Genomic DNA, 25,449 nt, shown 5'->3' with positions numbered 1-25,449 from the left:
ATTTAAGTTAATTAACACTTTTCTGGATTTTCGACTTGGAATTACGGGCGTTTTCCCTAACCGCTTGTCGGATCACGACGTAAATTTACGGTGCGGTTTAAAATATTTGTAAAAAATCCAGTTTAAATCCGATTTACTTGGGGTTTGTTTCAAACTCCGCGCCATGAAATTCCCGTTCTCTCGGGTAGGCCGCAAGTCACGTCGGCCTACTGGGTCACGTGACAGGCCGTGACCCAGTGATCCGTCACGTGATCGGATCTCTCTCCCCTCGGCCGCCAAACTCGCACGTTTTCAAGGATTATTACCCGTTTGTGTGTGTTTATAACCCACTAAATTCATCAATAATGGATCCAGCACCAGGCCCAAGCGGTGTTTCGGCTACAGGAGCCTCAGAATCAAGTGGAAAAGACAGGATTACCGCCATCTACAGGAGGTTTGCTGGTATGAGGCTCACTCCCACCAAGATTCCCAATGTCTTGGATGCCTTTGATCAAGCTGAAAATGAACGAAGTGATGCAGAAGGTGAGGATGTAGAAGAAGAATTTGAAATTGGGGGCCATAGACCCCTTGGGGATGACTCAACAGAGGATGAGACTGAAAGCCAAACTGAGGAGGAGGAGGAGGGGGCGAGTTGCGGGCGACAAGCGAGTTGTCTCTATGATTACCAACCTACACAATGCAGACACAAAGAAAGTTCAGAAAAGAAAACGAGTTCGCAGGGCAGATGGAACAGTAAGATTACAGCAGGTTGTGGTGAACTAACCACAGGCAATTGTTGACTACAATAAGTTCATGAAGGGTGTTGACCACTTTGATCAAATGGTAAAGTATTACCATTTCGCCAGGAAATGTCACAAGTGGACCAAGAAAATAACATTTTATTTCTTGCAAATGGCATTGCAAAACGCTTATGCATTGTACAAGGCCAACACAGATGATCGAAGGAAACTAACTCTGCTCCAGTTCCATGAAGTTGCTATTTGGTCTTTATTGAAATTTGACAAGGCAGAGTGGCCTGCAACAACTACACCATCTCCACATCTAGTTCATGCTCCAGACATAAATGATGACACTGGTCCTGTGTATCCTGCTGCTGACCCGTCAACACCTGGCCCGTCGGGTGTGAGGCGCCCTCTCTTCACGTCTACACCTAGTGCTGAAGCTGAATCTGATGAAGATAATTCATATTCCACATTAGTGTTTCAAAACAGTAGTGAGAGCGACGATTCAGACAGTAGTTTATTGCCAACCCAGAGACAACAGCGACGTGTTGTTATAGCAGAGACTCGCCTGAACTATAAATTGAAACATGAGCTGGTAAAAATCCCCAAACGTCGCAGGTGTGAAGTGTGTGCAAAGTCGGGTATCAGGAAGGAAACTGGTATAGCGTGCAAGACATGCGATGTTCCACTTTGCGTCATACCTTGTTACACCACTTATCACAGGAAAAGGGTGTATTGGGTGGACAAGAAATAACCACCCGCACCAGCTTCACTCCACCTAGGAACATCTGTTGAGCAACTTCAGGAATCAGTACCTGAAGGAGGTGGAGTGGAGATAAAATGCTCAACTTATTTTACTACAATCGTCTTTGCTTTGGTAAGTACACATAATTGTCTTAGATTGTTTCAGTATTGTAGTCTATTTTCTTAGGAATATTTTGATACCTAAATGAGAACTGTAGCACGAGAACTAAAGTAAGTATACAAGAAACAAGAGAAACTTTTTTTGTGGGTGTTGCGGGTGTGAGTTGGAGTGTCAAGAGCGGGTTCCGGTTGTGTGTTTTCCGTCATCTCAACAGCTGTGAATTCCAAGGAATTGTATTTGATATGCATATGTCTGTTTAGGGAATTTTATTTCGAACACTATACAAAAGAAAAAAACGGTGTGAAACAAGTATAAACTTGAAAAACATGAGCAAAGTAAAAACTTTTGACGCTCACGGGTACAAACACGCGTAAGATTTTATTCGCCGCAAATTTATTTGACGCTGTGTTGGCCAACTCTACCCATGTTCTTATAGAACTTTCTATTGCGAACACATTGCTATAAAAATGAAATACGTAGCTCCAGAAATAATGTCAGGACAGTGAAATAAGTATAAACATTCAAAGCGCTGCATCACACCAGTGTCGTCGCTGCTGAAATCACGGCTAACGCTTCGCCCAGTTCCCACACTCGTGCGGGTCACCCGATACCATAATTAGACATTGATAGGTGTATGTCTGGGTGGGGAATTTTATTGCGAGTTCAGTGATATCAAAATGAGCGCTGTAGGATGACTGTGAGGCTGGCAACAAACGAAAGAGTATGAACATTTACTTCCTGTTTGGGTGTCACGGCGAGTCATCTTCGTGTTTATTTACTTCGTGGTGGGATACCAAATGCTTGGGTGACATTTTATGCATATGATCTTGTAGAGAATTTTATTGCCAACGCATTGATACCAAAATGAAAAACGTAGCTCGAGAATTGATGTTAAGAGCGTGAAAAGATTATACACTTTTTTGTGTTTACGCTTGAGCGCCCAGAACGCCGCGCGCACAACCCGCTTTATTTTCAGCAAGTGCCGCGCGCACTAAAGTGTTAAACAAAGCTGCTGAAGAGATGTAAGAAAATTAACTTTTGCAAACACATTGGTAGAGTTGGAACATGTTAAGCGAAAAGGTGGTGGAGGCCTATATTGATAGTACTTTCAAAGTGTTATATGACAGAGTACTCAAAAGATGGGACACCATGAGCATAACTCTCATCCTGTAACTACACTTTAGTAATTACTGTACTTAATTTATGTATGTGCTACATAGTCTAACCAGCTTCATGACATCTTTTGATAACAATTTACTGTGCATAATATAAAATCTACCACTAACTATGCTGAGTAAGTTATGAAAAAATTAATGAAAAATGTTTCTTTTATAGAAATTCCAAAATCATTGAATACTTGTATCAGATGCATCATCACTGAATGCAGAAAATGATTCATCTATGTATCATTTACAGTGGTACCTCGGAATATGAGCGTCCCTGTTTGCGAGTTTTTCAGATTACGAGCAGGATTTGCTCGAAAAATTTACATCGGAGTACAAGCGTTGCCTCGGAATACGAGGGTGTTGATACGCGTACAGGCCGACTAGCGCGTGGTGGCACGGCGATCGCGCCTCAGTTTACCAGTGCCTCGCGCCCAGTGACTATCTCGCCTGAATTCTTCACAAGGATTTAGTTTTTGTCGGAAGTGCTAGTCACATGAAGTGTTGGTTTTTGGTTTCTTGCTAGGGGAGTTATTTTGATCTTTTGGAATGTAGATTGGACAGGCTAACCAGACAGTGGTCTGTTTTGATTCGCCCACCTTTTTGGGTCCCTCCCGGGTCAATGGTAATTATGACATACTATAAATGTAAAGTTCTCATAGGCCATGGCTCCCTGCGCCTCTCTGAGGGGACCAGGTTCTGGCTCGTGATTCCCGGTAGGCATAAGAACTCCTGCGAATGATGACCCCAAACTAATATAGCACATATCAGTTCAAACAGCTTCAGGAAGTCTCTAGGGCTTGCCCAGAAAATGGTATTTCATTACATTCAATGCTGGGTTTTGTCCTCCATGTACCTGATATTTTAAAGAACCATTAGCATAATTTGGGATAACAAAATACATAATTTTCCAGCATGCTTCCAAAAATCATACAGCACTTTATTCTTTTAAACTAGTGACATGTGAGTGGATCCAATCAATGAAGTAAGACACCTCTGTGTAGACATCAGGGAGGCCAGGTCGAGCACAGCCATAGCTCCAGGACACCACTCCAAATAATGACGCTTCACAAGCTAATGGTCCCCCTGAGTCACCCTGGCAGATTCCCTTCCCACCTTCCTCAAGCCTGGCCATGCAAAATAAAAAAAAACTTCATTAAAATTGGGTGCAAGTGAATATAAAAACTCTGGTAAGAAAAAAGACTACTCAGATGATCCCAAAGGCAATATCTTTTGGCCCAATTGGACAATATTATGACACTAAGAGCAGGGTGCCATTCTGCAATAGTACAACAGGAACTTTGTCAGATGTTCCAGGCATGTCACACTGCTGCTAGGTATGCTCTGAAGAATAGAATAGTGAAAAGTACGCCTATGAGCAATAATTTTGGTTTTCTCAATTATTGCTCATAGGCGTACATTTTCCTCATGACCTTGCTCATAGGTGTAGCTATACAGTATTTCCGTAAACTTGGCAATGCCCGGCTTCCGTTGACAAATATATTCCCATGCCCGTGATTAACAATTGCTTGTAGGTGTAGTCAAATTTTCTATGGAGATTAAACGGCTCTCCTGTCATCCTTAATTTTAGTTACCTTAGCAATGCATAGTTCTAGCCATCCCTAATATTCAGTGACGTCATCAGCCAGTCATCCTCCCTCAATCAGTCCATTATCAATTAATGCATATTTTACAAAATTACTGATGGAATTACATGCCTGTGCCCTATATAGTTTGTTCAAGTAAGCACACACACTATTACCTTATTGACAGCCTTAATGGTTTTGTTACCAGCAATATAAGGCAGCAGTTCAATACAAGGTGTACAAGTAAATTGTTGTAGCAGATGTTAAACTACACCCAGACCACCAATCAGGAGACCTAGTCAGAGACTGGCCATGGAGTTCATCCTTGGAACAACCATGAGGTAACCACTCACTGGGGTCTGATTACAATAATCCGTCCCCTTTAATCATTTGTGCTAACACACGTGTAACAAGTGCGCAATGAACTAATTCACAGGTAGAAGAGACAACAATACGCAGGTAGAAGAGACAGCAATACGCAGGTAGAAGAGACAGCAATACGCAGGTAGAAGAGACAGCAATACGCAGGTAGAAGAGAGAGCATTACACAGGTAGGTAGGAGAGGTAGAAGGAAAGGGAACTATTAGGAGAAAGTGCCAAGCCATTATATACAGGTAGAAGAAAAACTAAGACCAATTAGAAATATAACACAGATGGAAGTGATAGACACACAGGTAGGAGAGACAGTAACACACAAATAGAAGAGAAACAAATACATGAATGTGGGAACAAACCCTGCACATAGCATGGAGTCCATAATCTCATCCTGGGTGTAGGCTTCTCGGCAGTCATGGTCGGTGAGGACGGGCACTTGAGTGTAGAGCAGTATGGTAGATGCTTTTCCCCCCTCCGTGGTCCTTCCCCACCCTGACACATTGCACAACTCTGCTGGGGCCAGTGGTCATTGAGGAAGGAGGAGGACAGGTTTAAGGAAAGTTACAAGGTGATGAAACACTGGCAATACAGTATTACAGTATTAGTATTGTTACGGTAATTTCCTGCTTAGGCCGTAGTTCCTGCCTGTTCCCTCATCTGCCTATTCACCAACGTATCTGCATGCTCCAACATAAGGAATCAACATCAGTGACAACAATAATACATGTTCAAAACGTATTGGGTGGCTAGACAGACCCCCCCCCCCCCTCCTCCCTCCACCTTATAGTACACAAGACACCTGCTGTCTGGGTAGGGGCTCAGACGCCACTCGCTAACTGCTTGTTTAACTGCAGACCGATGGTTACCTACAAGATTCGTGCCATCTCTTTCGTCATTGGCCCATATATATACAGCTCGCCGGCTTCCAGTCAGAATACACTTCGTGCCCTCAGTAGTAACATCTACTCTCACCTCCCCGGGAGAGAGTAGATGCGCACCTCTTTTTTGATTAACATAAAAATTTCTCCTGTATTTATATTTCTTTTAAATTTTGTGTAAAGCCAAGTGTCTAAGGGTGTTTTGTTTTTCATTATTTTGTGTTATTTAAACATTTAATATAACAAAAATGACTTAAGTTTTTTTATTCGCTTTGATTTTCACCCACAGCTCTCACACGGTAGAGGTCATAAGCAGTTTTTCTTTATTTATTTTTTTAATAATGTGCGGTTGGCACAACACCAGCCAGAATAGCCACTGCTCTATTACAGATTCTCGTCACAGTATCAACAAATCAAAATATGGGTGTAAAACAGGAAAATGACAAAATGCGTAGACAACTTTTCGAAACATTGAAAAAGAGTACAAATAAGGTGATAAAAGATTTTTAAAGACTAATATGAAAGATGGATAAAATGGGTATTAACACAACACGAGGGAGGTAGCAAAGCATTTGTAATAGCAAAAAAATCATACTAACAACATAATACTGTATTTAGATCTCCAGTTTTATGGAGAAAATTAATTGCAAAACCCAGATTAATATGGATTTAGAACTGGAAGATCTTGCCTTTCACATATACTCAAGCCCAACAAAATGAAATTTTAGAGGAAAACCAAAATGCATATTACAGTATATACAAAGCCTTTGCAAAATCATTTGATTATAGAGTGATAGTTTACAAAATAAGGTTCAAAGGAGTGATAGTTTACAAAATAAGGCAAGAAAAGTGGGGTCATGGATAGTCAGTTTTCTATCAAACATTATGCAGGGGAACAGTTACCCAAACAAAATCAAGTGTGAACACAATGAAAAGCTCACACACATTGTTCTTATGCCACTACTGTCTCATCCTCATTTCAGACAAAAATACAAATCACAGCTTCATGTCATCTTTTCCAGGTGATACCAAAATTATTATATGAAAATTACCTCAGTAGAAGATAATATAATCTTTCTCTCCCATTCCATGAAAGAAAGTTAGTCAATATTAAATTTAGCACTAATAGCAGGATTATTAAAAATTTCTTATCAATTAAATTAATTCCACATTGAATCCCATTGAGAATTATCAGCGTTAATATTTCAAAATAGCATAAGGATTAGCGAACTGTAATACAGTACTGTACATGTTATGAGCACGAGAGATTCTCCACTATAGCTCCAGCAACTCTTACATTATAATTAGTATAGAGTCTGAGAATGTCTGATAATGGATCACCATGCTTCAAGCATGAAATTAAATTTAGTTTGTAAGCAACATCACAGGCATATGTGCTGTCAAGTAGCAATAGACCTGCGTGCCAATAATTCGATAACTGTGTATAATATATTCATCTTTGTATACTGGCATTATAGTACAGTACATGCTGTATGTTTCTGTACTCAAACGTTCTTATTCACAAATGGGCTTTAATTAAACTTATATGTGGATAAAAGACATACATTACCTCCTGTCACATTCCTGTCGAACTGGGGCAGATCTAACTGGTTCACGAACTCATTGTAGACAAACGGTTCCTCCAAACGCAGTATGGCAATGTCGTTCTCGTAGGTAATCCTGTGCAATATTTCTTCATTATCAATTTTTAATCTAAATTTTGTTCAATCAAACAAACAATTGGCAAGAATATACAGTATTGACAAATATATGTTTTAAGAACGAAAGTGTTCGATTGTATTAATGTCTTGAGCAACAATTATGCTAATTACAGTATTGACCCCAGAAGAGGGTGGCTAGGAAAGAGTGTAATAATAAAAGTATGCAGAGTGGAAGATGGGAGAGAGGATGATGGAGGTGGAGCGTAACATACGGATCATAGTAAGGGTACTCTATGATGAAGTTGATGTTTTGCACCTGCTCATCACCATCCAACTCATGGAGGTCTTGTTCCCCTGCCACCACCTGCACGTGTTGCAAAGAAAGGTAATGATTATGTACCATATACAGTACATCATACATAAATTAGTACCGATATTGTCTACAGTAGCGTTGTTAGAATTTAAAGCACTTGTGTTTTCATAAATATAATGAACATGTCACTCGAACAATGTGCCTGCAGAGTTAATTAAAAATTATTTATATATACCTGTAGTATGTTTTACTGAATATGACTAAAATAATTAGGTCAATGTTTTATGGCATGAATCTTTCCTGTATTTCCAAAGTTCTTCACTTGGGAAGGAAAGTGAAAAAAATAACTTGCTAAATTTAATTTTACACCTATCAGTAATGGGCCAACGTAGCATCCTCAGAGTAAAGTGAAAGTGAATAAAAAAATAGGTGAAGATGGTGCTGTCAAGGACAGAAGGCTTTCTTTCTGAAGGTACTATTTAGGAACTCCTTAATTATGGAAATCTATTTGTAAGCCCTGTCAAGGTTTGGCCAAGATGGTCCCTAACATTATATTTATATTACATACATATATATATATATATAATATATATATATATAATAAATAAATAAAATACTTGCATGGGCACCAGTAATAAAACATAATCTTCCAGGAAGGTGCTGCCATAAAACTGCATATATGAGTACATCAGGGAAAATAAGTCCCAGAATTAAGGCTTACATTAATTTTTTACTTGAAATAGTGATCACTTGATGTGTGTGGTGCCTAGGAGTCATGAAAATGTTCACCCTAGGGGAAGGCTGACTAAAATGAGGGGAGGGAATTATCAGGGGGAAAGTGCCAAGCCATTACGACTATATAGCACTTAGAAGGGATCAGGATAAGGATGTGGGATGGGATAGGGGAAAGAACGGTGTTCAACCACTTGGGCATTTGAACGCCGACCTGCTCGGCATTCAATCGCCAGGAATTGAACGCCGACCTGCATGAAGCGAAACCATTGCTTTACCGACCAGCCAAAATGAATGAGCACCTTGACTGTTAGAATGGGACCACTACAGTCTCTAAGCTGAGCAGTTTACATCTGTGATGAGCCAGCTATATATACAAGTTTTAATTTACATAAAATATCCCCAACACCCATCCAGTAGGTGGCAGTGGAATGTTTACAATCACGTGCATGCACTTTCTACAGTAAGCAAACTTGGGATATTTGGCTAACATTTCTGCTAGTACATAATTTTTAATGAAATAACAGCCTGAGCATTTTTTATTAACTGAAATATTTCTTTCGAAATCATAGTTTACCCCTTAATAATATTATTACCCTTAATAATGTTTATCCTTAACATTATTCAGTATTGACAACATAAATTTCTTTGGTCTAGTTTTACCTATGTTATCATCAGCTTTGCATTAGTTAAAATTAGTTTTAATAAATTTGGTAAATGTAATTTGACAATTAGATTGGATGATGCCACACATCTTGAGTCATTTTGAGCAGTTCTGTACCCAATTTTCATCTTTTTATATTTTCCAAAGACATCTGTTTTTGCAGCCATATCACTTACACAGTATTATATTTGCATGTACAACATTTGCAAGTATAATCTTACCCGTAATCCTTGTGGGGAAGTAAAGTCAGCTCCCTCAACACAGTGGGCGGCAGTGATGACATAGCTGGGATCGATGATGGTACCTCCACAAAAGTGCTTCCACACACCCAGGATCCTCTCTTGGAAACTCACCTGGGGATGTATACATACATTATGGAGTTGGGTTCATGCTCAACTCACAATCGGGAATTCTGGGTTCAAATCCTAGGTGGAATAGAAATGGTTGGCTGCATTTCTTGTCACCTAATACACCTGTTCACCTTGAACTTAATAGGTACTCAGGAGTTGGTCAGCTTGTTGTGGGGTTGTATCCTGGGAAAGGTCAGTAGTTTGACCTTGGCTCAATATAATCCTAACATGAACAAATCCACAAAGGCTGTGATGAGGGTTCAAACTATGTCCGGGATGATCCCAGACGCGCCTTAGTCGACTGCGCCACAACATGGCTAAAAGAATTGCAACCTTGAGTGCTACTGCCCTCACAAGGCTCCACCTTGTGAAGACAGTAAAACCCTGGTCTGTGCTTTGGAGAAGCTGTGTGAACCTTGTGAGGGCAGTAGCATTCCAGGTTTCAATTCTTTTAACCATGTCGTGGTGCAGTCGACTAAGGCGCGTCTGGGATTATCCCGGACGTAGATTCGAGCCCAAATCACGGCCCTTGTGGATTTGTTCCTTTCATGCATCACACTATTGTGATTTCTGTGTGAAATCCTAAGATGTATCTACACTGGCTGCCTGTACCTGTACTAAATGCATTATTCTATAATGATACACAGCCTCTGCACTTTACATGTAAATAATCACCAGTGTTATGTTTTCATCATTACAACATTTTCATGGGGTGCAACAAAGTTAATACTCTTATTTGGCAATATATGACTTGAAGAACGTGAGTGAGTCCCAGCTGTGTTTGGATACAGGTAGAGTACCATGATGACCAACAGGTTTCTTTCCTATTTTTGTGTTTCTTATCTCCTTCAAACATACAGCACAGGGTGTTGTACTGTACATGCTTATTGCAATGTGTTCATTAAAAGGAGGGTTGATGTGGCCCTTTAAATTCTCTGCTTGGAGTATTAGACTTAATCATTCACTACATCAACCACACTAACCATGAACCTGTAGAATCGACACAATCATACTGGCAAAACCTCCGCAGCAGTACTCCGCCACCTCATATAATAAGGTGTTGAATTTACCTGAGGGCCACTAACATTGATGGCCTCTATGAGGACAGGATGCCGGGAGATTGTCCAAGGTCCCCCCCATTTGCCTTGATGATCTTTTCCAGCTGTACTTTAATTAAAAGTTAAGTTTTTTGCATTTACAGCTTCGGCGGGTAGGCGGTTCCAATGGTTTATAACCGTATGGGTGAAAAAGCCTCTCCTGTTCTCAGTCCTACATTGTGGCTTGTTGACCTTGAAACCGTTGCTCAATCGGGATGGACGGTAGAGCGCCGGTCTCGCATCATGCAGGTTGGCGTTCAATCCCCGACCATCAAAGTGGTTGGCACCATTCCATTCCCCCGTCTCATCCCAAATCCTTATCCTGACCCCTTCCAAGTGCTATATAGTCGTAATGGCTTGGCACTTTTCCCTGATAATTCTCTCCCCTCATTTTAGTTAAAGGTACGCTTGATTATTCCAAGTGTTTGGTTAGCTTTTTTGACTGTTGACCCTACCTGCTGTGCAACTTTCATTGAGTGGTGGATTTTGACTCCAAGGTCCTTTTCTTCATCAATCTGCTGTAATGTAATGTTAATTTTTGGTAGTTGTGGCATGGATTGCTATGCCCCGCATGCAGGGTCTTGCATTTGTCAATATTAAAAAGCATTTGCCAGTCTTCTGACCATTTATAGAGTTCATGAATACTTCCCATTCCATTCCTCACAGCTTATTGTGCACATTTTGCACTCAAAATTCCCAACGAAAAAGCAGAGTCATACCCGCCAAACACACACCGAAACTACGACGATGGTACAACGTTCGAACAAGTTTTAACACTTCCTAGCCAATTATAAGAACCAATATAGCAAGTTGTAACAACGTTCTAATACGTCATAAACACGTTAAGCCAAGATGTAACAACTTTATTACAAGTTGTAACAAGCGGAAAATAGAAACAGTTTCGGTTTGTGTTTCCAGGGTACCGAGTACCAAAGCTACCGACAGTGTCCTGTACTCTTGGCTCACCTGATATGGAAACTGCCCTTTTGCTGCCACCTCGCCTCCAACGACCTTCACACCAGCATTGAGCAGGTGTACTGGGACCGAAGGTGATCCTGTGACAAAGATGGTTTATATCACACACAGATACTCTAATTCTTCTTGACTGAACTCTCTTTGAATGTGGAAAAGTAATAAAGACCGTAACTTCTACACGACCAGAAAAATAAGAAATAATGTGTTTTATATATGGTGTGAACTTGGTGTGTGAGGTTACTATGACAATTTTAATGTCGGTACAAGTTTTAGACCATACTGGAACACTGAGGGGTATGGTCAAATCGTATACAAGATGGTTCGACAAAGCCCATTTTCTAATTGTTAAAACTGTACATATAGTTAAGTTAGACTTGGCTGTGGTTGGTTTTAAAATTTGTTGCTGGACCGTCTTGTGCACTGTGACGCGTGTCCCCAGTCGATCAATAAAGATCGACTGGGGTACTTAATTAATCCATGGGGGATTAATGAGGTAACAGTAGATGAGAATCAAGAGCAACAGTAGATGAGAATCAAAGGTAACATTACCTGGGAACATCAACCCAACTTCCTGTGTTGGTAGTTAAAGCAAAGATATGTACCATCGTACATATCTTGACATTAAAGGCGATTAGAAAGTAGAAGTACTGTACAGTATGTGCTTTTGAATTTGGACAAACCGGAAAAGATTTTGAATGATGTTGCAAAGAAAACAACCTAAACTTCCTAGGCCTAATACACACTATCTGAGGCCTAATATAGTACACATGCGCTATACTAGGCCTACGAATATTTAAGATTGGTTTTTAATTTTATTTTTTCGGACTCTAAAGTGAATACTATTAAATTCTACAATCTAATTGTCCATTGCGTCAATGTACGACCGGACATTAGCGTGGAGCCCCCATACATTTGTTCATGGTAGGGGGAAGAGGGAATTCTAGGGACATCGCTAGCCACGTTTCACTAATTTCGTACGGATATCTTGGACAACCTGTTTGTAACACGTGGCATTTTGATGTATACTGTACCCAAGGCAGTACACATGTACAACTGATGTACAAGAAAACGGTAGGGCTCGCAAGATTTTCATATTGTTTCTCTTTCTGTCCGTGCTTATTCTAGTTGGTTAGGTTAGGGCACTTTAGTACAACATTTTCTTGACGTTGGTAATGTTCGTGAGAACGAGCTGCCATGGGAACAATTAATCAATACTTAATGTAACCCTCAACAAAGGTAGTTGAATACAGTATCAAGAGTGGACAAATTCTGACTTGGGTTGACAAATACAGTATCAAGAGTGGACAAATTCTGACTTGGGTTGACAAATACAGTATCAAGAGTGGACAAATTCTGACTTGGGTTGACAAATACAGTATCAAGAGTGGAGAAGCACTAACTTGGGTGGATGAATATACTGCCGCAGAATATAATAAAAGCTTACCTAAGGCTGAAAGGCTGAGTGTGAATACTACCAGAAGCCGAGAGCCAAACATGATGGTTGCCGTAACATAAATAAGAGGAACAATTAATATGGTCAACACTGATAAGGTAACTATCTTCACAACACATGTTCAGATTCTCGCTATGGTTTTTCTTAGTAAGATACCAGCTGATAAACTGAAATAAAGTTCAAAGTACTTTATTTTGTTCATGTTTACAGCCCTAATCTCGAGAAATATAAATCGTAAAAAAATATAGCTTTTTTGAAACTGCATGTCAATTGAGGTAAAATGCATTTTGTTTATGCAAAAAGGTACTTTGGATTTTTGAATGGACATAACACTGACGTTTTTACATTGTTGCAAACCCACTAACACTCATAGCATTTCGGGCAACCCCTCATTCTAACAGATAATTATAAGTCGGATATTTGTAGCAAAATTTGAAGAATATTAATGAGTACATTGTAGTAAAATTCGAAGAGGCATGAGCGAGGAGCGTCAGAGGCAGAACATTCCTAGAAGAGAGCCAGAGTGCAAGGGGGAGGGGGGGGTTATTGTGAAAATCTTGGTTCGGCTTCAGTGGAAGTCTAAGGAAACCCTCGTGTGTTCAGTAGAACTCTAGATTACAATCATTCTACCATGGCGTGGTCTAGCGTGTGTGGGGGGGGGAACACCCACCGCATAGGTTCGAACCCTCATCATGGATCCTACCTATTATTGTTATTATTATTATTATTATTATTATATATAGCTGCCTCCGGAGGCATCAGTAAAAATCTCGTGCGAGAGGTGATTCATTATGTACCCCATACTTATCCAATTGTGGGTAGCATCCTGAGACAGGTCGTTGGATAAGTAGACATCAGTTATCTTAGTGACAGTCTTCCTGTTTCAGTAAACCATGAAGCGATAGCAGATATCACTGACAAAGAGTCATAGACACGAAACCAGTAACGAAGGGAGTCAACGTGGCATAATATGGTCCTGCAATACGGTACTAGGCTTCCTCAGAACATGTCACAACACGTATTTAAATCTTTATCATACACAATTAACGTCATCTCGCCGATCTAGTAATGTTTCTCTGGCAAACAAAATCCATCATGTACGGTGAGGGAGGATGGGAAGATCTGTGGCATGGTTTTCCCCTGCCACGGGTTTTCCCTGGGGGGGCAGGGTTTTCCCCTGCCACAGGGGTTTTCCCTGGGGGCCAGGGTTTTCCAGGGACAGGCAGGATTGGCAGGGGGATCTGTGAGGGTTTTCCTGGTGCGGCCGCCTCATCTGGCGACTGAGGCGGCCGCACCAGGAAAACCTGACCAGATACTCACTGGTCACCAACGTTACGCCAGACGGACTTCCTCGTTTCACTCAGTCTTATTAATTTGAGCTGCCTCTCGGTAACGTAAACTCCACCAGCAGTCCCATCCGACAAGTTTTCCAATTACACCAACATACGCAGTGGTTATCATAGCAATTAAGAGCAACATGTATTGCTTTCCTGAACCAGAGTGGAAGGCGTGTACAGTGTGATGAGTTGACAGGTATAGTACACTGACCAACATGACAATGTCGAGACTGAAAATGAGATTTCAATAATAGTGTCACCAGGCTGCAATGAAAGTTAGATGACAGTGAGCGATTTAAGAGGAAGGGTGACGAAACATGAGGTGCTGGGGACATATAACAGTGATATTGTTGACGGTTGTGGTAGATGAAGCGCAGCCATCCTTCCACTGTCACCACATGACACCAGCCTCCAACCCTCACCAACGGTGATGTATCTTTTAAATTAACAAAAACAATCTATATTATTTTACACCATTTCTCATAGTTAATATTACCGAATGATTCCTTATCTTGGTCCTTTATACTGTACCCCCATACTCGTCCTGTGAGCGGTAGCGGAGAAGGATAAGTATGGGGTCATCCTCATTAAGATTCTCTGTGCCCTCTGTAGCCCTCAATGTGGTACACAGGGTACGAAAGATCTTAATCAAACCTCGGCGGAGATTTTTACATTAATAATTACATTTAACCTGTACACTTTATAAGGTCAACTAGTTACAAAAAATAATTTCAGTATCTATATATTTACAATTAATTACTTTACATTAATGGTAGATCTTTTGCTAAATATTTTAAATTTTAGACGTGGGGCATATTACAGTCATAGAAAAAGTTGTTGATATTATTAGTCTTCACATTACCTAACCTATCCATAATCTTATGTGTGTCATTTATCTACTAAAAGCAAAATATGGATACAGTGCAACAATTTCAGATATTTTTATCATTTGTAATAAGATGTTTGCCATTTCATGCCGTGAGAATTTAGATTTGTCTCTAAATGGCAAAAATGTTAAGTCCAAGATGTAATACTCTATAGTGTGTATCAGTCTATATCCACACACACTTTACACTTTACTTCGTCTAGATCCCTGGATAAGCCAAGCTGTCAGAGATACTTGTAGCCAACTCGTATTCGAGCACTGTACTGTTTTCTTTATTGATTGTTGCCGCTGGAGGAGGCTAGTTAATTGTGCACCCCATACATATCGTGTGAAGGGGTAGGGTTTATATCAATCTAAGGCTTGGGTTACTCTTAACTAGCTTTTTGGATGAGACGGTATTAATAATAATTTGTAAAGGGGTGATGCCGTCCGGTGAGGGGAATTAATTACCGCTGCTATCTTTATTAGATAAGATTGTGAATCCTATACATTATGCTTCACGTTTATATTGATGTATTTGTGTGTGTGGTTCAGGATGGTGAGCGTGGCGGTGTGGTCTGGCGAGCGAGGCTGGGGGCTGGATGTGGACGCCTGCCAGTGTCAGTCTCTCCTCCACAACACCCTCAGGTAATACTATCTCACATACTTTTACAGTTGAATAACCTTTTCCTTGAAGCGAGATTCGTTTGACTATTTCTAGGGTTTGGTCGACTTATTTTTTACTGCAGTTCCCACTTGTGCAATTTTCAATGACTGGTGAGTTAAAGCTCTTTCTTGTATGGTCTTTTTCTTCAATCTACTGTGTGGTAGAGCTGTTTGTATGACAGCCGGGATGTGCATTGTTATACCCTATATGCAACAACTTGCAATTTTTAATGGTTTAAAGTATTTGCCAGTTTTCTAAACATTTGTTGAGTTAATAAAGATTTTTTTTGCAAGGCCTAAACATCGTTTCCGCTTCCTACTTTATTACGGATCTTAAGTGACATTTGCAAATCTGATAATATGGTTTGCAATATTTTCATCTATGTAATTGTTGTATATGACAAGAAGGAGTGGCCCAAGATAGAACCTTGAGGGACTCCACACATTTTCCATCCAGATTCATTTGCATTTAGAATATGACTCTGCTTCCTTTGCATTTACCAGTGTTTTATCCATTCTTGTATTTTACCATTTATTCCATGTGCTTGCAATTTTCTCGCCAGTCTTTCATGTGGTACCTTTTCAAACTGTATACTACGTCTACTGGAAGTGGCTTGTCTGAATAGCTGGTTACCGTTCCCACAAAATGTGGGATTCTTTGGCTAAAGAATCAAAGGCAGGTTCTTTGGCTAACTCATCAGGTCTATTGTGTATTTGCATACCAAGATATTAACAGAACAGAATAGTTTAAACTGTGTTGATGAGGTTAATGCCTTTTTCTCACTCTGCAAACAAGACGACTCATGTTCGAATCCTAGGCAGGATGGGATGATTGAACAGTTTCTTCATTATTTACTCTGTACACCCAGCGATAATTGCTGACTTGGATGAAGAGCGATTGTTGGTTCAAGCCAGATGGGTAACAAGTAGGGCAAAGCTTTAAGTGTGCTGAGGGAGGGATAGCTTTTAGCCTGTAAACAAGTCAAAACACTTCTGCTCCTGTTCAGTTAAAAGTGGTTAAGTACTAAGCACAGTAGTTTTTCATTGTACATCGTCTACTTATTTACTAATGTTAGTAGTACATCGTCTACTTACATCAGTTTATATGTATGACCAGACGAAAACAGTAATTGCTGTCAGCAGATGTGGAGGTATGGAGGACTCTGGACTTGTGAGGGAGGGATGGAAACTGCCTGATCCCACAGCTACACCACCACAGTCTCCAGCCACATCACCAACTGGCGGGATCACCCTTAACGTGCTCAACCAGCGCACAGGAGTCACCATCTTTCACAAGGTAATGGTAATCTTGGTTTGTTTTGGCCTTGTACAATAAATTTTGAGGATTGTGTACAGGAGTTGGAGTGGGTTAGTCTAAGCATATTGAAACAAATTAAATTGTGGAATCAGTGACGATCACTAACGCATGGGATAGAGTTCATTCTTCTTTTAGTTACTTCAAAAAGTAACACATTTTGTACGAGCGAATCTGAGGGCAATCCTCATGATCTAATATATGAAGGGTAAATATTTTTTGTAATTCACATTTGGTGATGGCCTCAAGGCTTCATATCAGATTACTGTACGAGTAATTTGTTAGTTATAGCAGCATCGGTCCTATAATCACCTTCCTATAGTACACAGCACTTACAGTGGTTTGTGATCATTTGCAGATATTTCCGCTGTTACAGTACTGGGCTCACTGGGCTGACCTCAAGTGGCATTTGGAGCGGGTGGCTCCGGGACGCATCGTTGTCATGACCGTCGCCGTGTCTGGCACTACAGGTCTTCGTGACACGGCTCACCTCCTCGCTCAGCTTGGTTCACTCTTCGCTCTTCATCTCACACCCACAACACACTGGACATGGATATTTATCAAGGGTGGTCGTACTATCTCCGAGACGACCATTCTTAGAGGCTATACAACACATTTTGCTCACCTTATACTTCCGCTCTTACAACTACCAATGCCGGCTACTTCTGATAAGGATCAACAGGTGCAGCAGGAGCAGCGTTGGCAGTACTGTGCAGCCCACGCTGCCATGGGTGGTCTCTGTGACGAGTACGACCCCGACCCTATGCCTGTCCCCACTCCTCCGGCCGTGGCTCACCAGTCGGCTATTGCTAGTGTGCCTGTAGTGGTCACAGCAGGAAGCAGGAATCAGTATATTTACCACACCCTAACTACCCTCCTGACCACACCAGGTGCACAACAAAACAACATTATGGTAATCCTTGGTGACGCACCGCAGTCAACAACACAGCTACTCCACCTTTTCAACATCAGCTTCACCAGACTTAACGTGCACGGAAATAACAACAATGAACTCTTTCATTACTATCGCAACGTCTTTCAATTCGTCGCCCACAAGTTCTCCAACGCTCCGGCAGTTATATTTCTCGACGAAGACGTTGAAGTTTCACCAGACTTTTTCTCTTACATGAGCCAGACGCTTTGGTTACTTCTAAAAGACCCTTCAATCTACTGCATCAACGCGTACTCGGCTACCGGTTTCTATGGAACAGCATATGATCCCAGGACGATTGTGCGAGCTAGAGTGCAGGTAGAGTGGGGCTACGCTTTGACACTTACGTTCATTAAAGAAGCAATCCGAATGTGGCCAAGTAAAACCTCAGAGGTGGATACGCTGTTTTATGACGAGTGGCTGTACATGCACGTGAGCAATGGCAGAGAATGTGTTTTTCCGGAAGTCAGCAGAACTCTCCATTTTGGTATAGGTGTCAACACTCAAGCTTGGTTTACAGAGTTATATTTCTTGTCTAAACCCCTTGTCAAGCAATCTCACATCTCCCTTGACAACGTCTGCACACTCCTACTGGAGCACTGGAAGGAGCATTTCTCGCGCAGTATCAAACAAGCTATTCCTCTTACAGGAAACCCCTGTGGTACAAATTTTGTACCGCACGTCAACACCTCCACCAATTTTGTCTTCTATTATAACATGCTCAAAATGCCAGATGGACAGCCCAACTATACCAACTTTTTTTTTGCTGCCAAATGCCTGAACGCTTGGGGCTCATCGCCCCAGGGACTGCATGAACGGGTGTTAACAGTGAGAGTGTCGAAGCTGGCCACACTTTACCTTGTGGGTGCTCCTTATTCTCCTTACGGCTACCTTCTTCCACCCTATATTCGACCGTGGGATCATGATTCAATAACTGAAGAGGACGAGGATATTATTCTAACAAAAATTAGAGAACTTGAAATGGGGAAATATGAAATTAAAAATCAAGATGTTACTAGTGACTACTTAACGAGCATTTTATTCGTAAATTAAGTAAAATGTCAACAATTCAGTTTAAATAAACCCAAAATAACTTTATAGGAATGATGAACATACAAGTGTAAGGACATATGGCGAACAAGCAAACAAAAGTGTTCATCATAGGAAATACATGTTAATTAATTTGTGTTTGGCCAGACCAGAGGGGAACATACATACAATGTGCTTGAAAGAACAAAAACAGCTTAAACTGTCTGCATACTCTGATTTTAATCCAAATAATGTTACCAAAGTTTAGGTACTATATCCCAGATGCAAAAGGCAGAAACTGACCCAAACTCAAACGAGGCTTAGCCCACCAAGGAAGCGAGGTCTGAATTCTGGAGGAGGAACCAAAAAATGTCTGCCTGTGCCATAGAAGGTGAAAGGCAGGATGGTAGAAACCTCAAGAAATAAGAAGATTCCTGTGAACTGAATGTAGCCGAGTAATCGAGCTCATACATTGATGAGGGACAGGAAAAGTCCTTCCCCTGGAGCAAAATACCATCAGATAAAACCAAAATTTGGAATGGTTAAAGGGCACCCATGGACCCTCCTCGCCCTCACACCTAGACTCCAGAGGCGAGCTATGATGGCCCTGGGACCGAGCCATATTACGTCCCAAGAAGGATCAGAGCAATCCGACAAGACAAAGTCTTAAGGATGGCCCTGCACTCATCTGAGAAAAGAAGGGGGACACACTACGATGAGGAGACTTAGGAAGGTCTAATACTTTAGACATCTGTGACAAGACATATCACTGCTGCCCAGAAATGAGGTGGTCATATCATATACCCCTACACATTTGGGTGAGGCTATCCCCAAGCTTCTGGCCCCCCAACTGTGGACAGATAAATATTCTCTTATAGTATAAATATATGTATCAACATATATCAACATATCAACAAATAAGAATCAACAATGTTACTTGAAGTTTGCTGTTCCATTATATAACACTTAGTACTGTATTTAACACTATTGTATTTACAGTTCTTGAGCAAAATAGTAAATTCTTGTAGAATAATATTGTACAGTTGTATTTTGACAACCTTGCTACCATTTTAAAATTTATTGAACATTACACCATTTGTAATTTTTGCATATTTCTGAATTTCATGCAAAACACACAAAGGAAAAAATTTAATTTCACCAGATAAGATTAAACTTTATTACAGTATTTTATTGGGTTAAAACAATTTTATCTTTAGCTAGAAAATTAAAAAAATGGAAGATCTGACATATCACATATGAAAGTTCTGAACTTGGTAATAAAATACTTTCTGACGAAGGCAATAGTTCACTTCTTATTGATTATTCATCTAGATAATAGGATGATAAGGATAATCACTTCAGAATGCACATGAAAACCAGTGAGTCATCTTTATACCAAATCCTTGATTCCCCAAATACCAGTGATTCACCAATTTATTAAATTTTCAGGCCTAAAATCCATTAAATGAGATTAGGTAATGTTCTTGACTCACAATAAGGGATCCCAGGTTTAATTCCAGGGCAGGACAAAAAAACATTGGTCAAGTTTTCTTTCACCTAATAGTAAATTGTTGCCAGGAGTTACATACTGGGGAGGGTTAATACAGTAGTTCCATCTTGGGGGGAACCTTGATACAAGCCTAAAGTATATTATAATTATTATAATATATATATCATGCATGCAGGCTTCCTGTCCCCGGCTAAAGAAGTTATTGTGTTCACTATTTTTAATTCACGCAGCAGTCAATGGCAGAGCACATTTTCTTTCAACTCGTAAAATAATAAGCTAATTTCTGAAATTAAATAACACAACAGTGAATGAAGCATTTGGCTCCAAGATGAGTGCCAGTCACCAAATATGCAATCTAATAATTTGTAAGAATGCACTACTTAACCACCATCATATGTACTTTCACAACCCATTGTACCTTCTTGCATATACAGGTATATAAATATATAAATATTTTAAAAAAATCTATAATCTCATCAGTTAACAAAAATGTTCCATTACATGTGAAATTAAATAAATTATAAGGAACATTTTTTAAAGAAGACAGACCCCTCAATGTTATTACAAAAGCAGGTTATCCAAGTATGTACATTTTCAACTCTAAATTTAAATTTTGTTTTGAACTGTCTATCACTTACAATATTTCTTATAATAGCACTGTCACCCTCTATCTCTACAAAAACTTCAAAATAGATATCCTGGCAGTTAATATCTCTAATGTTCCAGGGGTCTTCCCATTTCAACAACAGTTCAGTATAGTGGCCAGCTTTTATGAGGTAACATTGTACTCCCTGTACTTTAGAAGGATATACTAGAAGCTGCATTTCATATTCTATAGCCTTATTTACTAAATTTTCTTCTGACATTCTTAAACTCTCCTTCAAAATTCTAGAAAATGGATCACTCTTGTATTTGGCATCACTTTCAGTGGTGTGAACTTTTGTGTCTTGATATATTCTAAACAGCCAGTTGATATTATCACAGCATTCAACATCTTTAAGCTTGCTTTCATGAAGTCTTTTAATCATATCCTCCTGTGCATCAAGTGATAAATGACTTAAACCTCCATAGAAACTGGGATATTCAGGATGATATATTGTATTATCTGGGTCCTCATTCATCCAAGGAACATGAGTGACACCGAAGCCTTTTAATTCACACATAGTTTTATACACTGTAGCAGCACTGGAATTTATCCCATAAGGCCAAATCTCTATTAAAACAGCTCCAGGTGGTAGAAACATGCCAAGAATTAGTGCTGCACCATGCATTCCAATAGCTGCACGAGCTTGAGATAATTCACCTACAAGTGTGACAAGATTATTTTCTTCAAGAGATAAAACCTTAACTTCTGAATCTTTCTGACTAGCATGTAGTCTAAGTTGGTCTTTTATAACAACAGATAGTTGATCTTCATTTAATATTTTACGGTTGTATTTTCTAGATATTAAAATCCCTAAAGGTATATTGGTTGACTGATGCTCTATATTTAACTTTTCTTTTATAAAAGCAGTAAACTGCCTTAGAAGATGACCGGAAAATGTACTCCTGACTTGAGGGCCCTGTGGTTTCCCATAACCATATTGGTACCACACACTTTGTTTGTTCAGGCCAATGTGTGCACTCTCAAAACAATACCACATCTGTCTGCTCAGTAAATTATCTGACATTAGAATATTTTTTGACATTACCTGATAAAGATCCCAGTAAATTGTTTTATCCATATCATCAATAAATATAAGCTTCATGTTTTCTATGCAGAGCCGATAGTTCATACAAATCTCTCTCATTGTAAAGTATATTGGTAAAAGATCATCATGAAATACATGGAGAAGATTGTCTGGCTTGAAACGAGCTATTAAAAGGCTTTCCCCATGAACAGTTTTGTATTTATATTTTGTGAAAAATGAGGTGTATGGTACAGTTGTTATTGATATTTGGAAAGCATTATGTCCAACCACAGATGACATATACAAGTGTTCTTCTAAAGTTTTGATGCTATTTATGCCATAAAGTACAGAATTTGGGCTAAGTGCAAAAACAAACTCCTTTTTACCAGGATTATAATAAATATTTTGAAAGCGGCATCTTAAACCCGATTCTGGTGATGAGTAACACCAAACTGACGAAAAAGAATAAAATGGTGCCAAGTTTGCAGAAGATAACAACTGACTGTGTGGTTTGACTTTATTATGTCCACTACTGCTTTTAGCTACAATGTTATCACTTCCCCAAGTATTACCACATACAAGAACTGCAGCAGCTGTTTTTTCATGATGTAATGAACATATCTCTGTGAAGTGGAATTTTTTAGTGGCATTCCAGAATGCTAATGAATAGTGATTATGAATCCATGCATCCCTACACCAACTGTAACAATAAAAATCTTCACAGGCTGGTGATTTATTATATCCTTTAATGTGAGGTTCATTTAAAGTTCTCTTAATTCTTTCATTTGCAGTGAAAGGCACTAATTTCTTAGAATTAGGACACAAATTTAATGTTACATCGAGGCTGTTCTCATGAGCCTGACATGTTGAGAGTACAACAATCCAGGTCAGGATGATTTTGTTGATCACATCCTTCGACATTCCTATCACTGTTGCATCCCTGTAAATAAGAAAACCCCAATATTCTTGTAACAATACCGGTGAGAAAATTAATAGCATACAATACATGATTTATTTCACAATAGGGTTAAATATACAAATACTGTAGGTTGTTTACCAATTACTGTACAGTATTTATATTTTTAAGATTTACTGTATGCATACAGTCAAGCAAGACTTAAGCTAACAATATAAATAATTATGATCACATTATACCGACATAAGTTATATTAGTAATAACTTGCATCAGGACACTTGAAAATCATATCTCTTGTAACATTCAGTATTGAATATCAATGTAAGGTCACAGGGCCTCAGCTGATTAGCTATTTTTTTTACATTTGTAAGCAGATAAAAAATTATAGTTTAAAATTAATAAATAATTCAGTGTGTTGGGGGACAGTCACCCCCCCCTGCAAGATCAAACTACTAACCCTCCCCAGGATGCAACCCAACCCTATCAGCTGACATTAACCCCAACTAGGGGTGATTAGGCTGGGGGGGTTAGGCTGGGGGTTATGCTAGGGGGGGGGGGAGGTTGATCCCCCCCAACTGGAAAGCCACCCAGTGACCCCATATGATAATGTGTTAGGCGTCTTGTAACTCTGGGTAGCCAAACAAAGGTAAAGCCAAATGGCAAAAGTCACAAAGACCCCCCTCCCCCTGAGCCCAATTGCGCAAAATCCAGCAAAGTCTTCCAGTGACCTCCAGCAGAGCAGGATCCAGATGCCCAACACACCCAAAAGGCACACCAGGAGTTCACCATGACCCAGCAACTTCCAGTACCTCTAGGCAAAACTGATGCTGGGGTGACACCAACTCCCTGCTGGGAGAGCAAAGAGCAAATTGGAAAATGGGAAAACATCTATCAACATCCCTATGACCTCAAGCATTAGAAAGTGGGTCATTGATGAGGAATGTCAGTCAGGAGTATCGTTACTAGGCAGAGCAAGTGTTCCGATGTTCGTTTGTCAACCCTACAACAAGCTGGGTACCCATTTACTGATAGGAGGACAGAGGTATTAGGCGATAGGAAATGTGCCCAACCATTTCTGTCCCGCCCAGAATGCAAACCCGGAATTCTCGATTATGAGTCAAGAACAAACCCAAATCCCAATCATTATGGACAAAGAGGAGGTGGTCGTAGGAGGGAATCAGTAATAGTGAGAATTTGTCTTGGATCCATGGAGAATCAGGACAGAAACAACAGTTGAGCAGCGGAGTTGCAGAATCTGTGGTGAGAGTGATGGACACCGCCTTGACCACTACGTGAGAGAATGTGAATATCTAAGAAACACTAGAAATATGTGTAGAATACTAAATCACACATTGAGTTAGGAAAATACTATGTCAAATGTAAATACTGTTCTTAAAAAATTTCCCCCATTTTGCACCCACAAGATAGCAAATTTCAAGAGTTGACAAATGTTAATATTCTTGTTTGATAAGCTGTTCACTTGAGACAGTTAAGGAAGTCCCAGCTGTGTCTGGATATAAGCGACTGGATGAACAACCCAATAAGTTTTCTTCCTATTGGGGGTGTTGCACACGCTGCTGTGGCGGTATGTCCACTTACAGGATGACTGGCGCTACCCAATAAACTTGCCCCTGGGGGGCAAAATTAATTAAATTAAATTAACGAACCCGATTGCATTACCAGGATCCTTGCAGGCAATGTAAAATACTGTCGAATTTTGAAATCCAGCTTGACAAGATCATCAGGATAAACGAGTCGGCTCTCTGTCCTCGTTAAGGCCACTAGAGAAATAGAGGCCTTCAGTAAATTCATTAAAGTGTACCTTGGTGAGCGGCCACCGCCGACCAGCGCCCACCTCCGCTCCTCGGCCTCTTGTTGACAGTGTTGATGGGTTAGGGGCAGCTACAGCACCGTGTGTAACCCCCCCCCCTCCCCTCACCACCAGCAGCACTAAACTGATCAGGATTTACCAGAATTTGACCAGATAGCAGTGACAGACTTATAATTTGTGGGGCCTTGAAGCTTAAACTGTTATAAGGGCACCTTCGCCACGCAACGTGGTATGGTAACCACTATTATTTTCCCCAGTGGGCATTATTGCACCACAGATCACAATTAAAAAAAAAAATTAACATTTTAAAATACAAATTTTACATTTAAAAATGTAAACACTACATTTATCTGAATTTACCCAAGGGCCACTAACACTCTAGTGGCCTCGATGATGTCAGGAAGCCGGCGACTTGTCAAAGCCGGCTGACACACAGAAATCACAATTGTGTGATGCATGAAATGAACACATCAAATGTTCATTTGATGTATCACGCAATTGTGATTTCAGTGTGTAATAAAGTAAGGGCGAAGAGGGAGAATGGC

General features: G+C 40.1%; 3 protein-coding genes across 6 annotated transcripts; 1 reads left to right on the top strand and 2 right to left on the bottom strand.

Annotated features, from left to right (window-relative positions):
* Window positions 1-958: 958 nt before the first annotated feature.
* On the bottom strand, window positions 959-12,983 carry LOC123773493 (trypsin-1). Of its 2 annotated transcripts, none has more exons than XM_069317902.1 (7): window positions 12,826-12,983; window positions 11,373-11,461; window positions 9,181-9,312; window positions 7,523-7,614; window positions 7,160-7,269; window positions 5,071-5,221; window positions 959-1,168 (listed from the first exon to the last, which is right to left on the bottom strand). In XM_069317902.1, exons 1-7 carry the CDS (start codon window positions 12,875-12,877, stop codon window positions 1,102-1,104), a joined length of 693 nt encoding a protein of 230 aa, XP_069174003.1. In that variant the 5' UTR covers window positions 12,878-12,983; the 3' UTR covers window positions 959-1,101. The 2 variants fall into 2 exon arrangements, with proteins under 2 accessions (XP_069174003.1, XP_045623273.2); XM_045767317.2 differs by lacking the exon at window positions 959-1,168 and adding an exon at window positions 3,657-3,877 and having other exon boundaries at window positions 12,826-12,982.
* Window positions 12,984-14,139: 1,156 nt separating this feature from the next.
* Window positions 14,140-20,015, top strand: LOC138359142 (protein O-linked-mannose beta-1,2-N-acetylglucosaminyltransferase 1-like). Its single transcript, XM_069317900.1, has 4 exons — window positions 14,140-14,598; window positions 15,592-15,684; window positions 16,846-16,999; window positions 17,376-20,015. The coding sequence occupies exons 1-4, from the start codon at window positions 14,489-14,491 to the stop codon at window positions 18,999-19,001; spliced, it is 1,983 nt and encodes a 660-aa protein (XP_069174001.1). The 5' UTR covers window positions 14,140-14,488; the 3' UTR covers window positions 19,002-20,015.
* A 125-nt stretch (window positions 20,016-20,140) lies between these two features.
* Window positions 20,141-25,017, bottom strand: LOC123773489 (protein O-linked-mannose beta-1,4-N-acetylglucosaminyltransferase 2). Of its 3 annotated transcripts, none has more exons than XM_045767310.2 (2): window positions 24,896-25,017; window positions 20,141-23,097 (listed from the first exon to the last, which is right to left on the bottom strand). In XM_045767310.2, the coding sequence occupies exon 2, from the start codon at window positions 23,076-23,078 to the stop codon at window positions 21,006-21,008; it is 2,073 nt and encodes a 690-aa protein (XP_045623266.2). In that variant the 5' UTR covers window positions 23,079-23,097; window positions 24,896-25,017; the 3' UTR covers window positions 20,141-21,005. The 3 variants fall into 3 exon arrangements, with proteins under 3 accessions (XP_045623266.2, XP_045623265.2, XP_069174000.1); XM_045767309.2 differs by lacking the exon at window positions 24,896-25,017 and adding an exon at window positions 24,754-24,889; XM_069317899.1 differs by lacking the exon at window positions 24,896-25,017 and adding an exon at window positions 24,741-24,875.
* Between the last annotated feature and the right edge of the window lie 432 nt (window positions 25,018-25,449).

This window comes from Procambarus clarkii, chromosome 89 (assembly GCF_040958095.1).
Source record: "Procambarus clarkii isolate CNS0578487 chromosome 89, FALCON_Pclarkii_2.0, whole genome shotgun sequence".
Classification (NCBI taxonomy): Eukaryota; Metazoa; Arthropoda; class Malacostraca; order Decapoda; family Cambaridae; genus Procambarus; species Procambarus clarkii.
This window is presented reverse-complemented; position numbering and strand designations above follow the sequence as displayed.

What these genes read in the sequence shown, in the direction of transcription:
- LOC123773489 (XM_045767309.2), bottom strand. Translation starts at nt 24,815, where the DNA reads ATGATCTTGTCAAGCTGGATTTCAAAATTCGACAGTATTTTACATTGC. An exon ending in CATTGCCTGCAAGGATCCTG is followed by an intron (nt 23,098 to 24,753) that starts GTAATGCAATCG and finishes TCTTATTTACAG; the next exon opens with GGATGCAACAGTGATAGGAA.
- LOC138359142 (XM_069317900.1), top strand. Translation starts at nt 14,489, where the DNA reads ATGAGGTGCTGGGGACATATAACAGTGATATTGTTGACGGTTGTGGTA. An exon ending in CTCCTCCACAACACCCTCAG is followed by an intron (nt 15,685 to 16,845) that starts GTAATACTATCT and finishes TGCTGTCAGCAG; the next exon opens with ATGTGGAGGTATGGAGGACT. An exon ending in GAGTCACCATCTTTCACAAG is followed by an intron (nt 17,000 to 17,375) that starts GTAATGGTAATC and finishes GATCATTTGCAG; the next exon opens with ATATTTCCGCTGTTACAGTA.
- LOC123773493 (XM_045767317.2), bottom strand. Translation starts at nt 12,877, where the DNA reads ATGTTTGGCTCTCGGCTTCTGGTAGTATTCACACTCAGCCTTTCAGCC. An exon ending in CTTCCCCACAAGGATTACGG is followed by an intron (nt 7,615 to 9,180) that starts GTAAGATTATAC and finishes CAACACGTGCAG; the next exon opens with GTGGTGGCAGGGGAACAAGA. An exon ending in CGACAGGAATGTGACAGGAG is followed by an intron (nt 5,222 to 7,159) that starts GTAATGTATGTC and finishes TGGCCCCAGCAG; the next exon opens with AGTTGTGCAATGTGTCAGGG.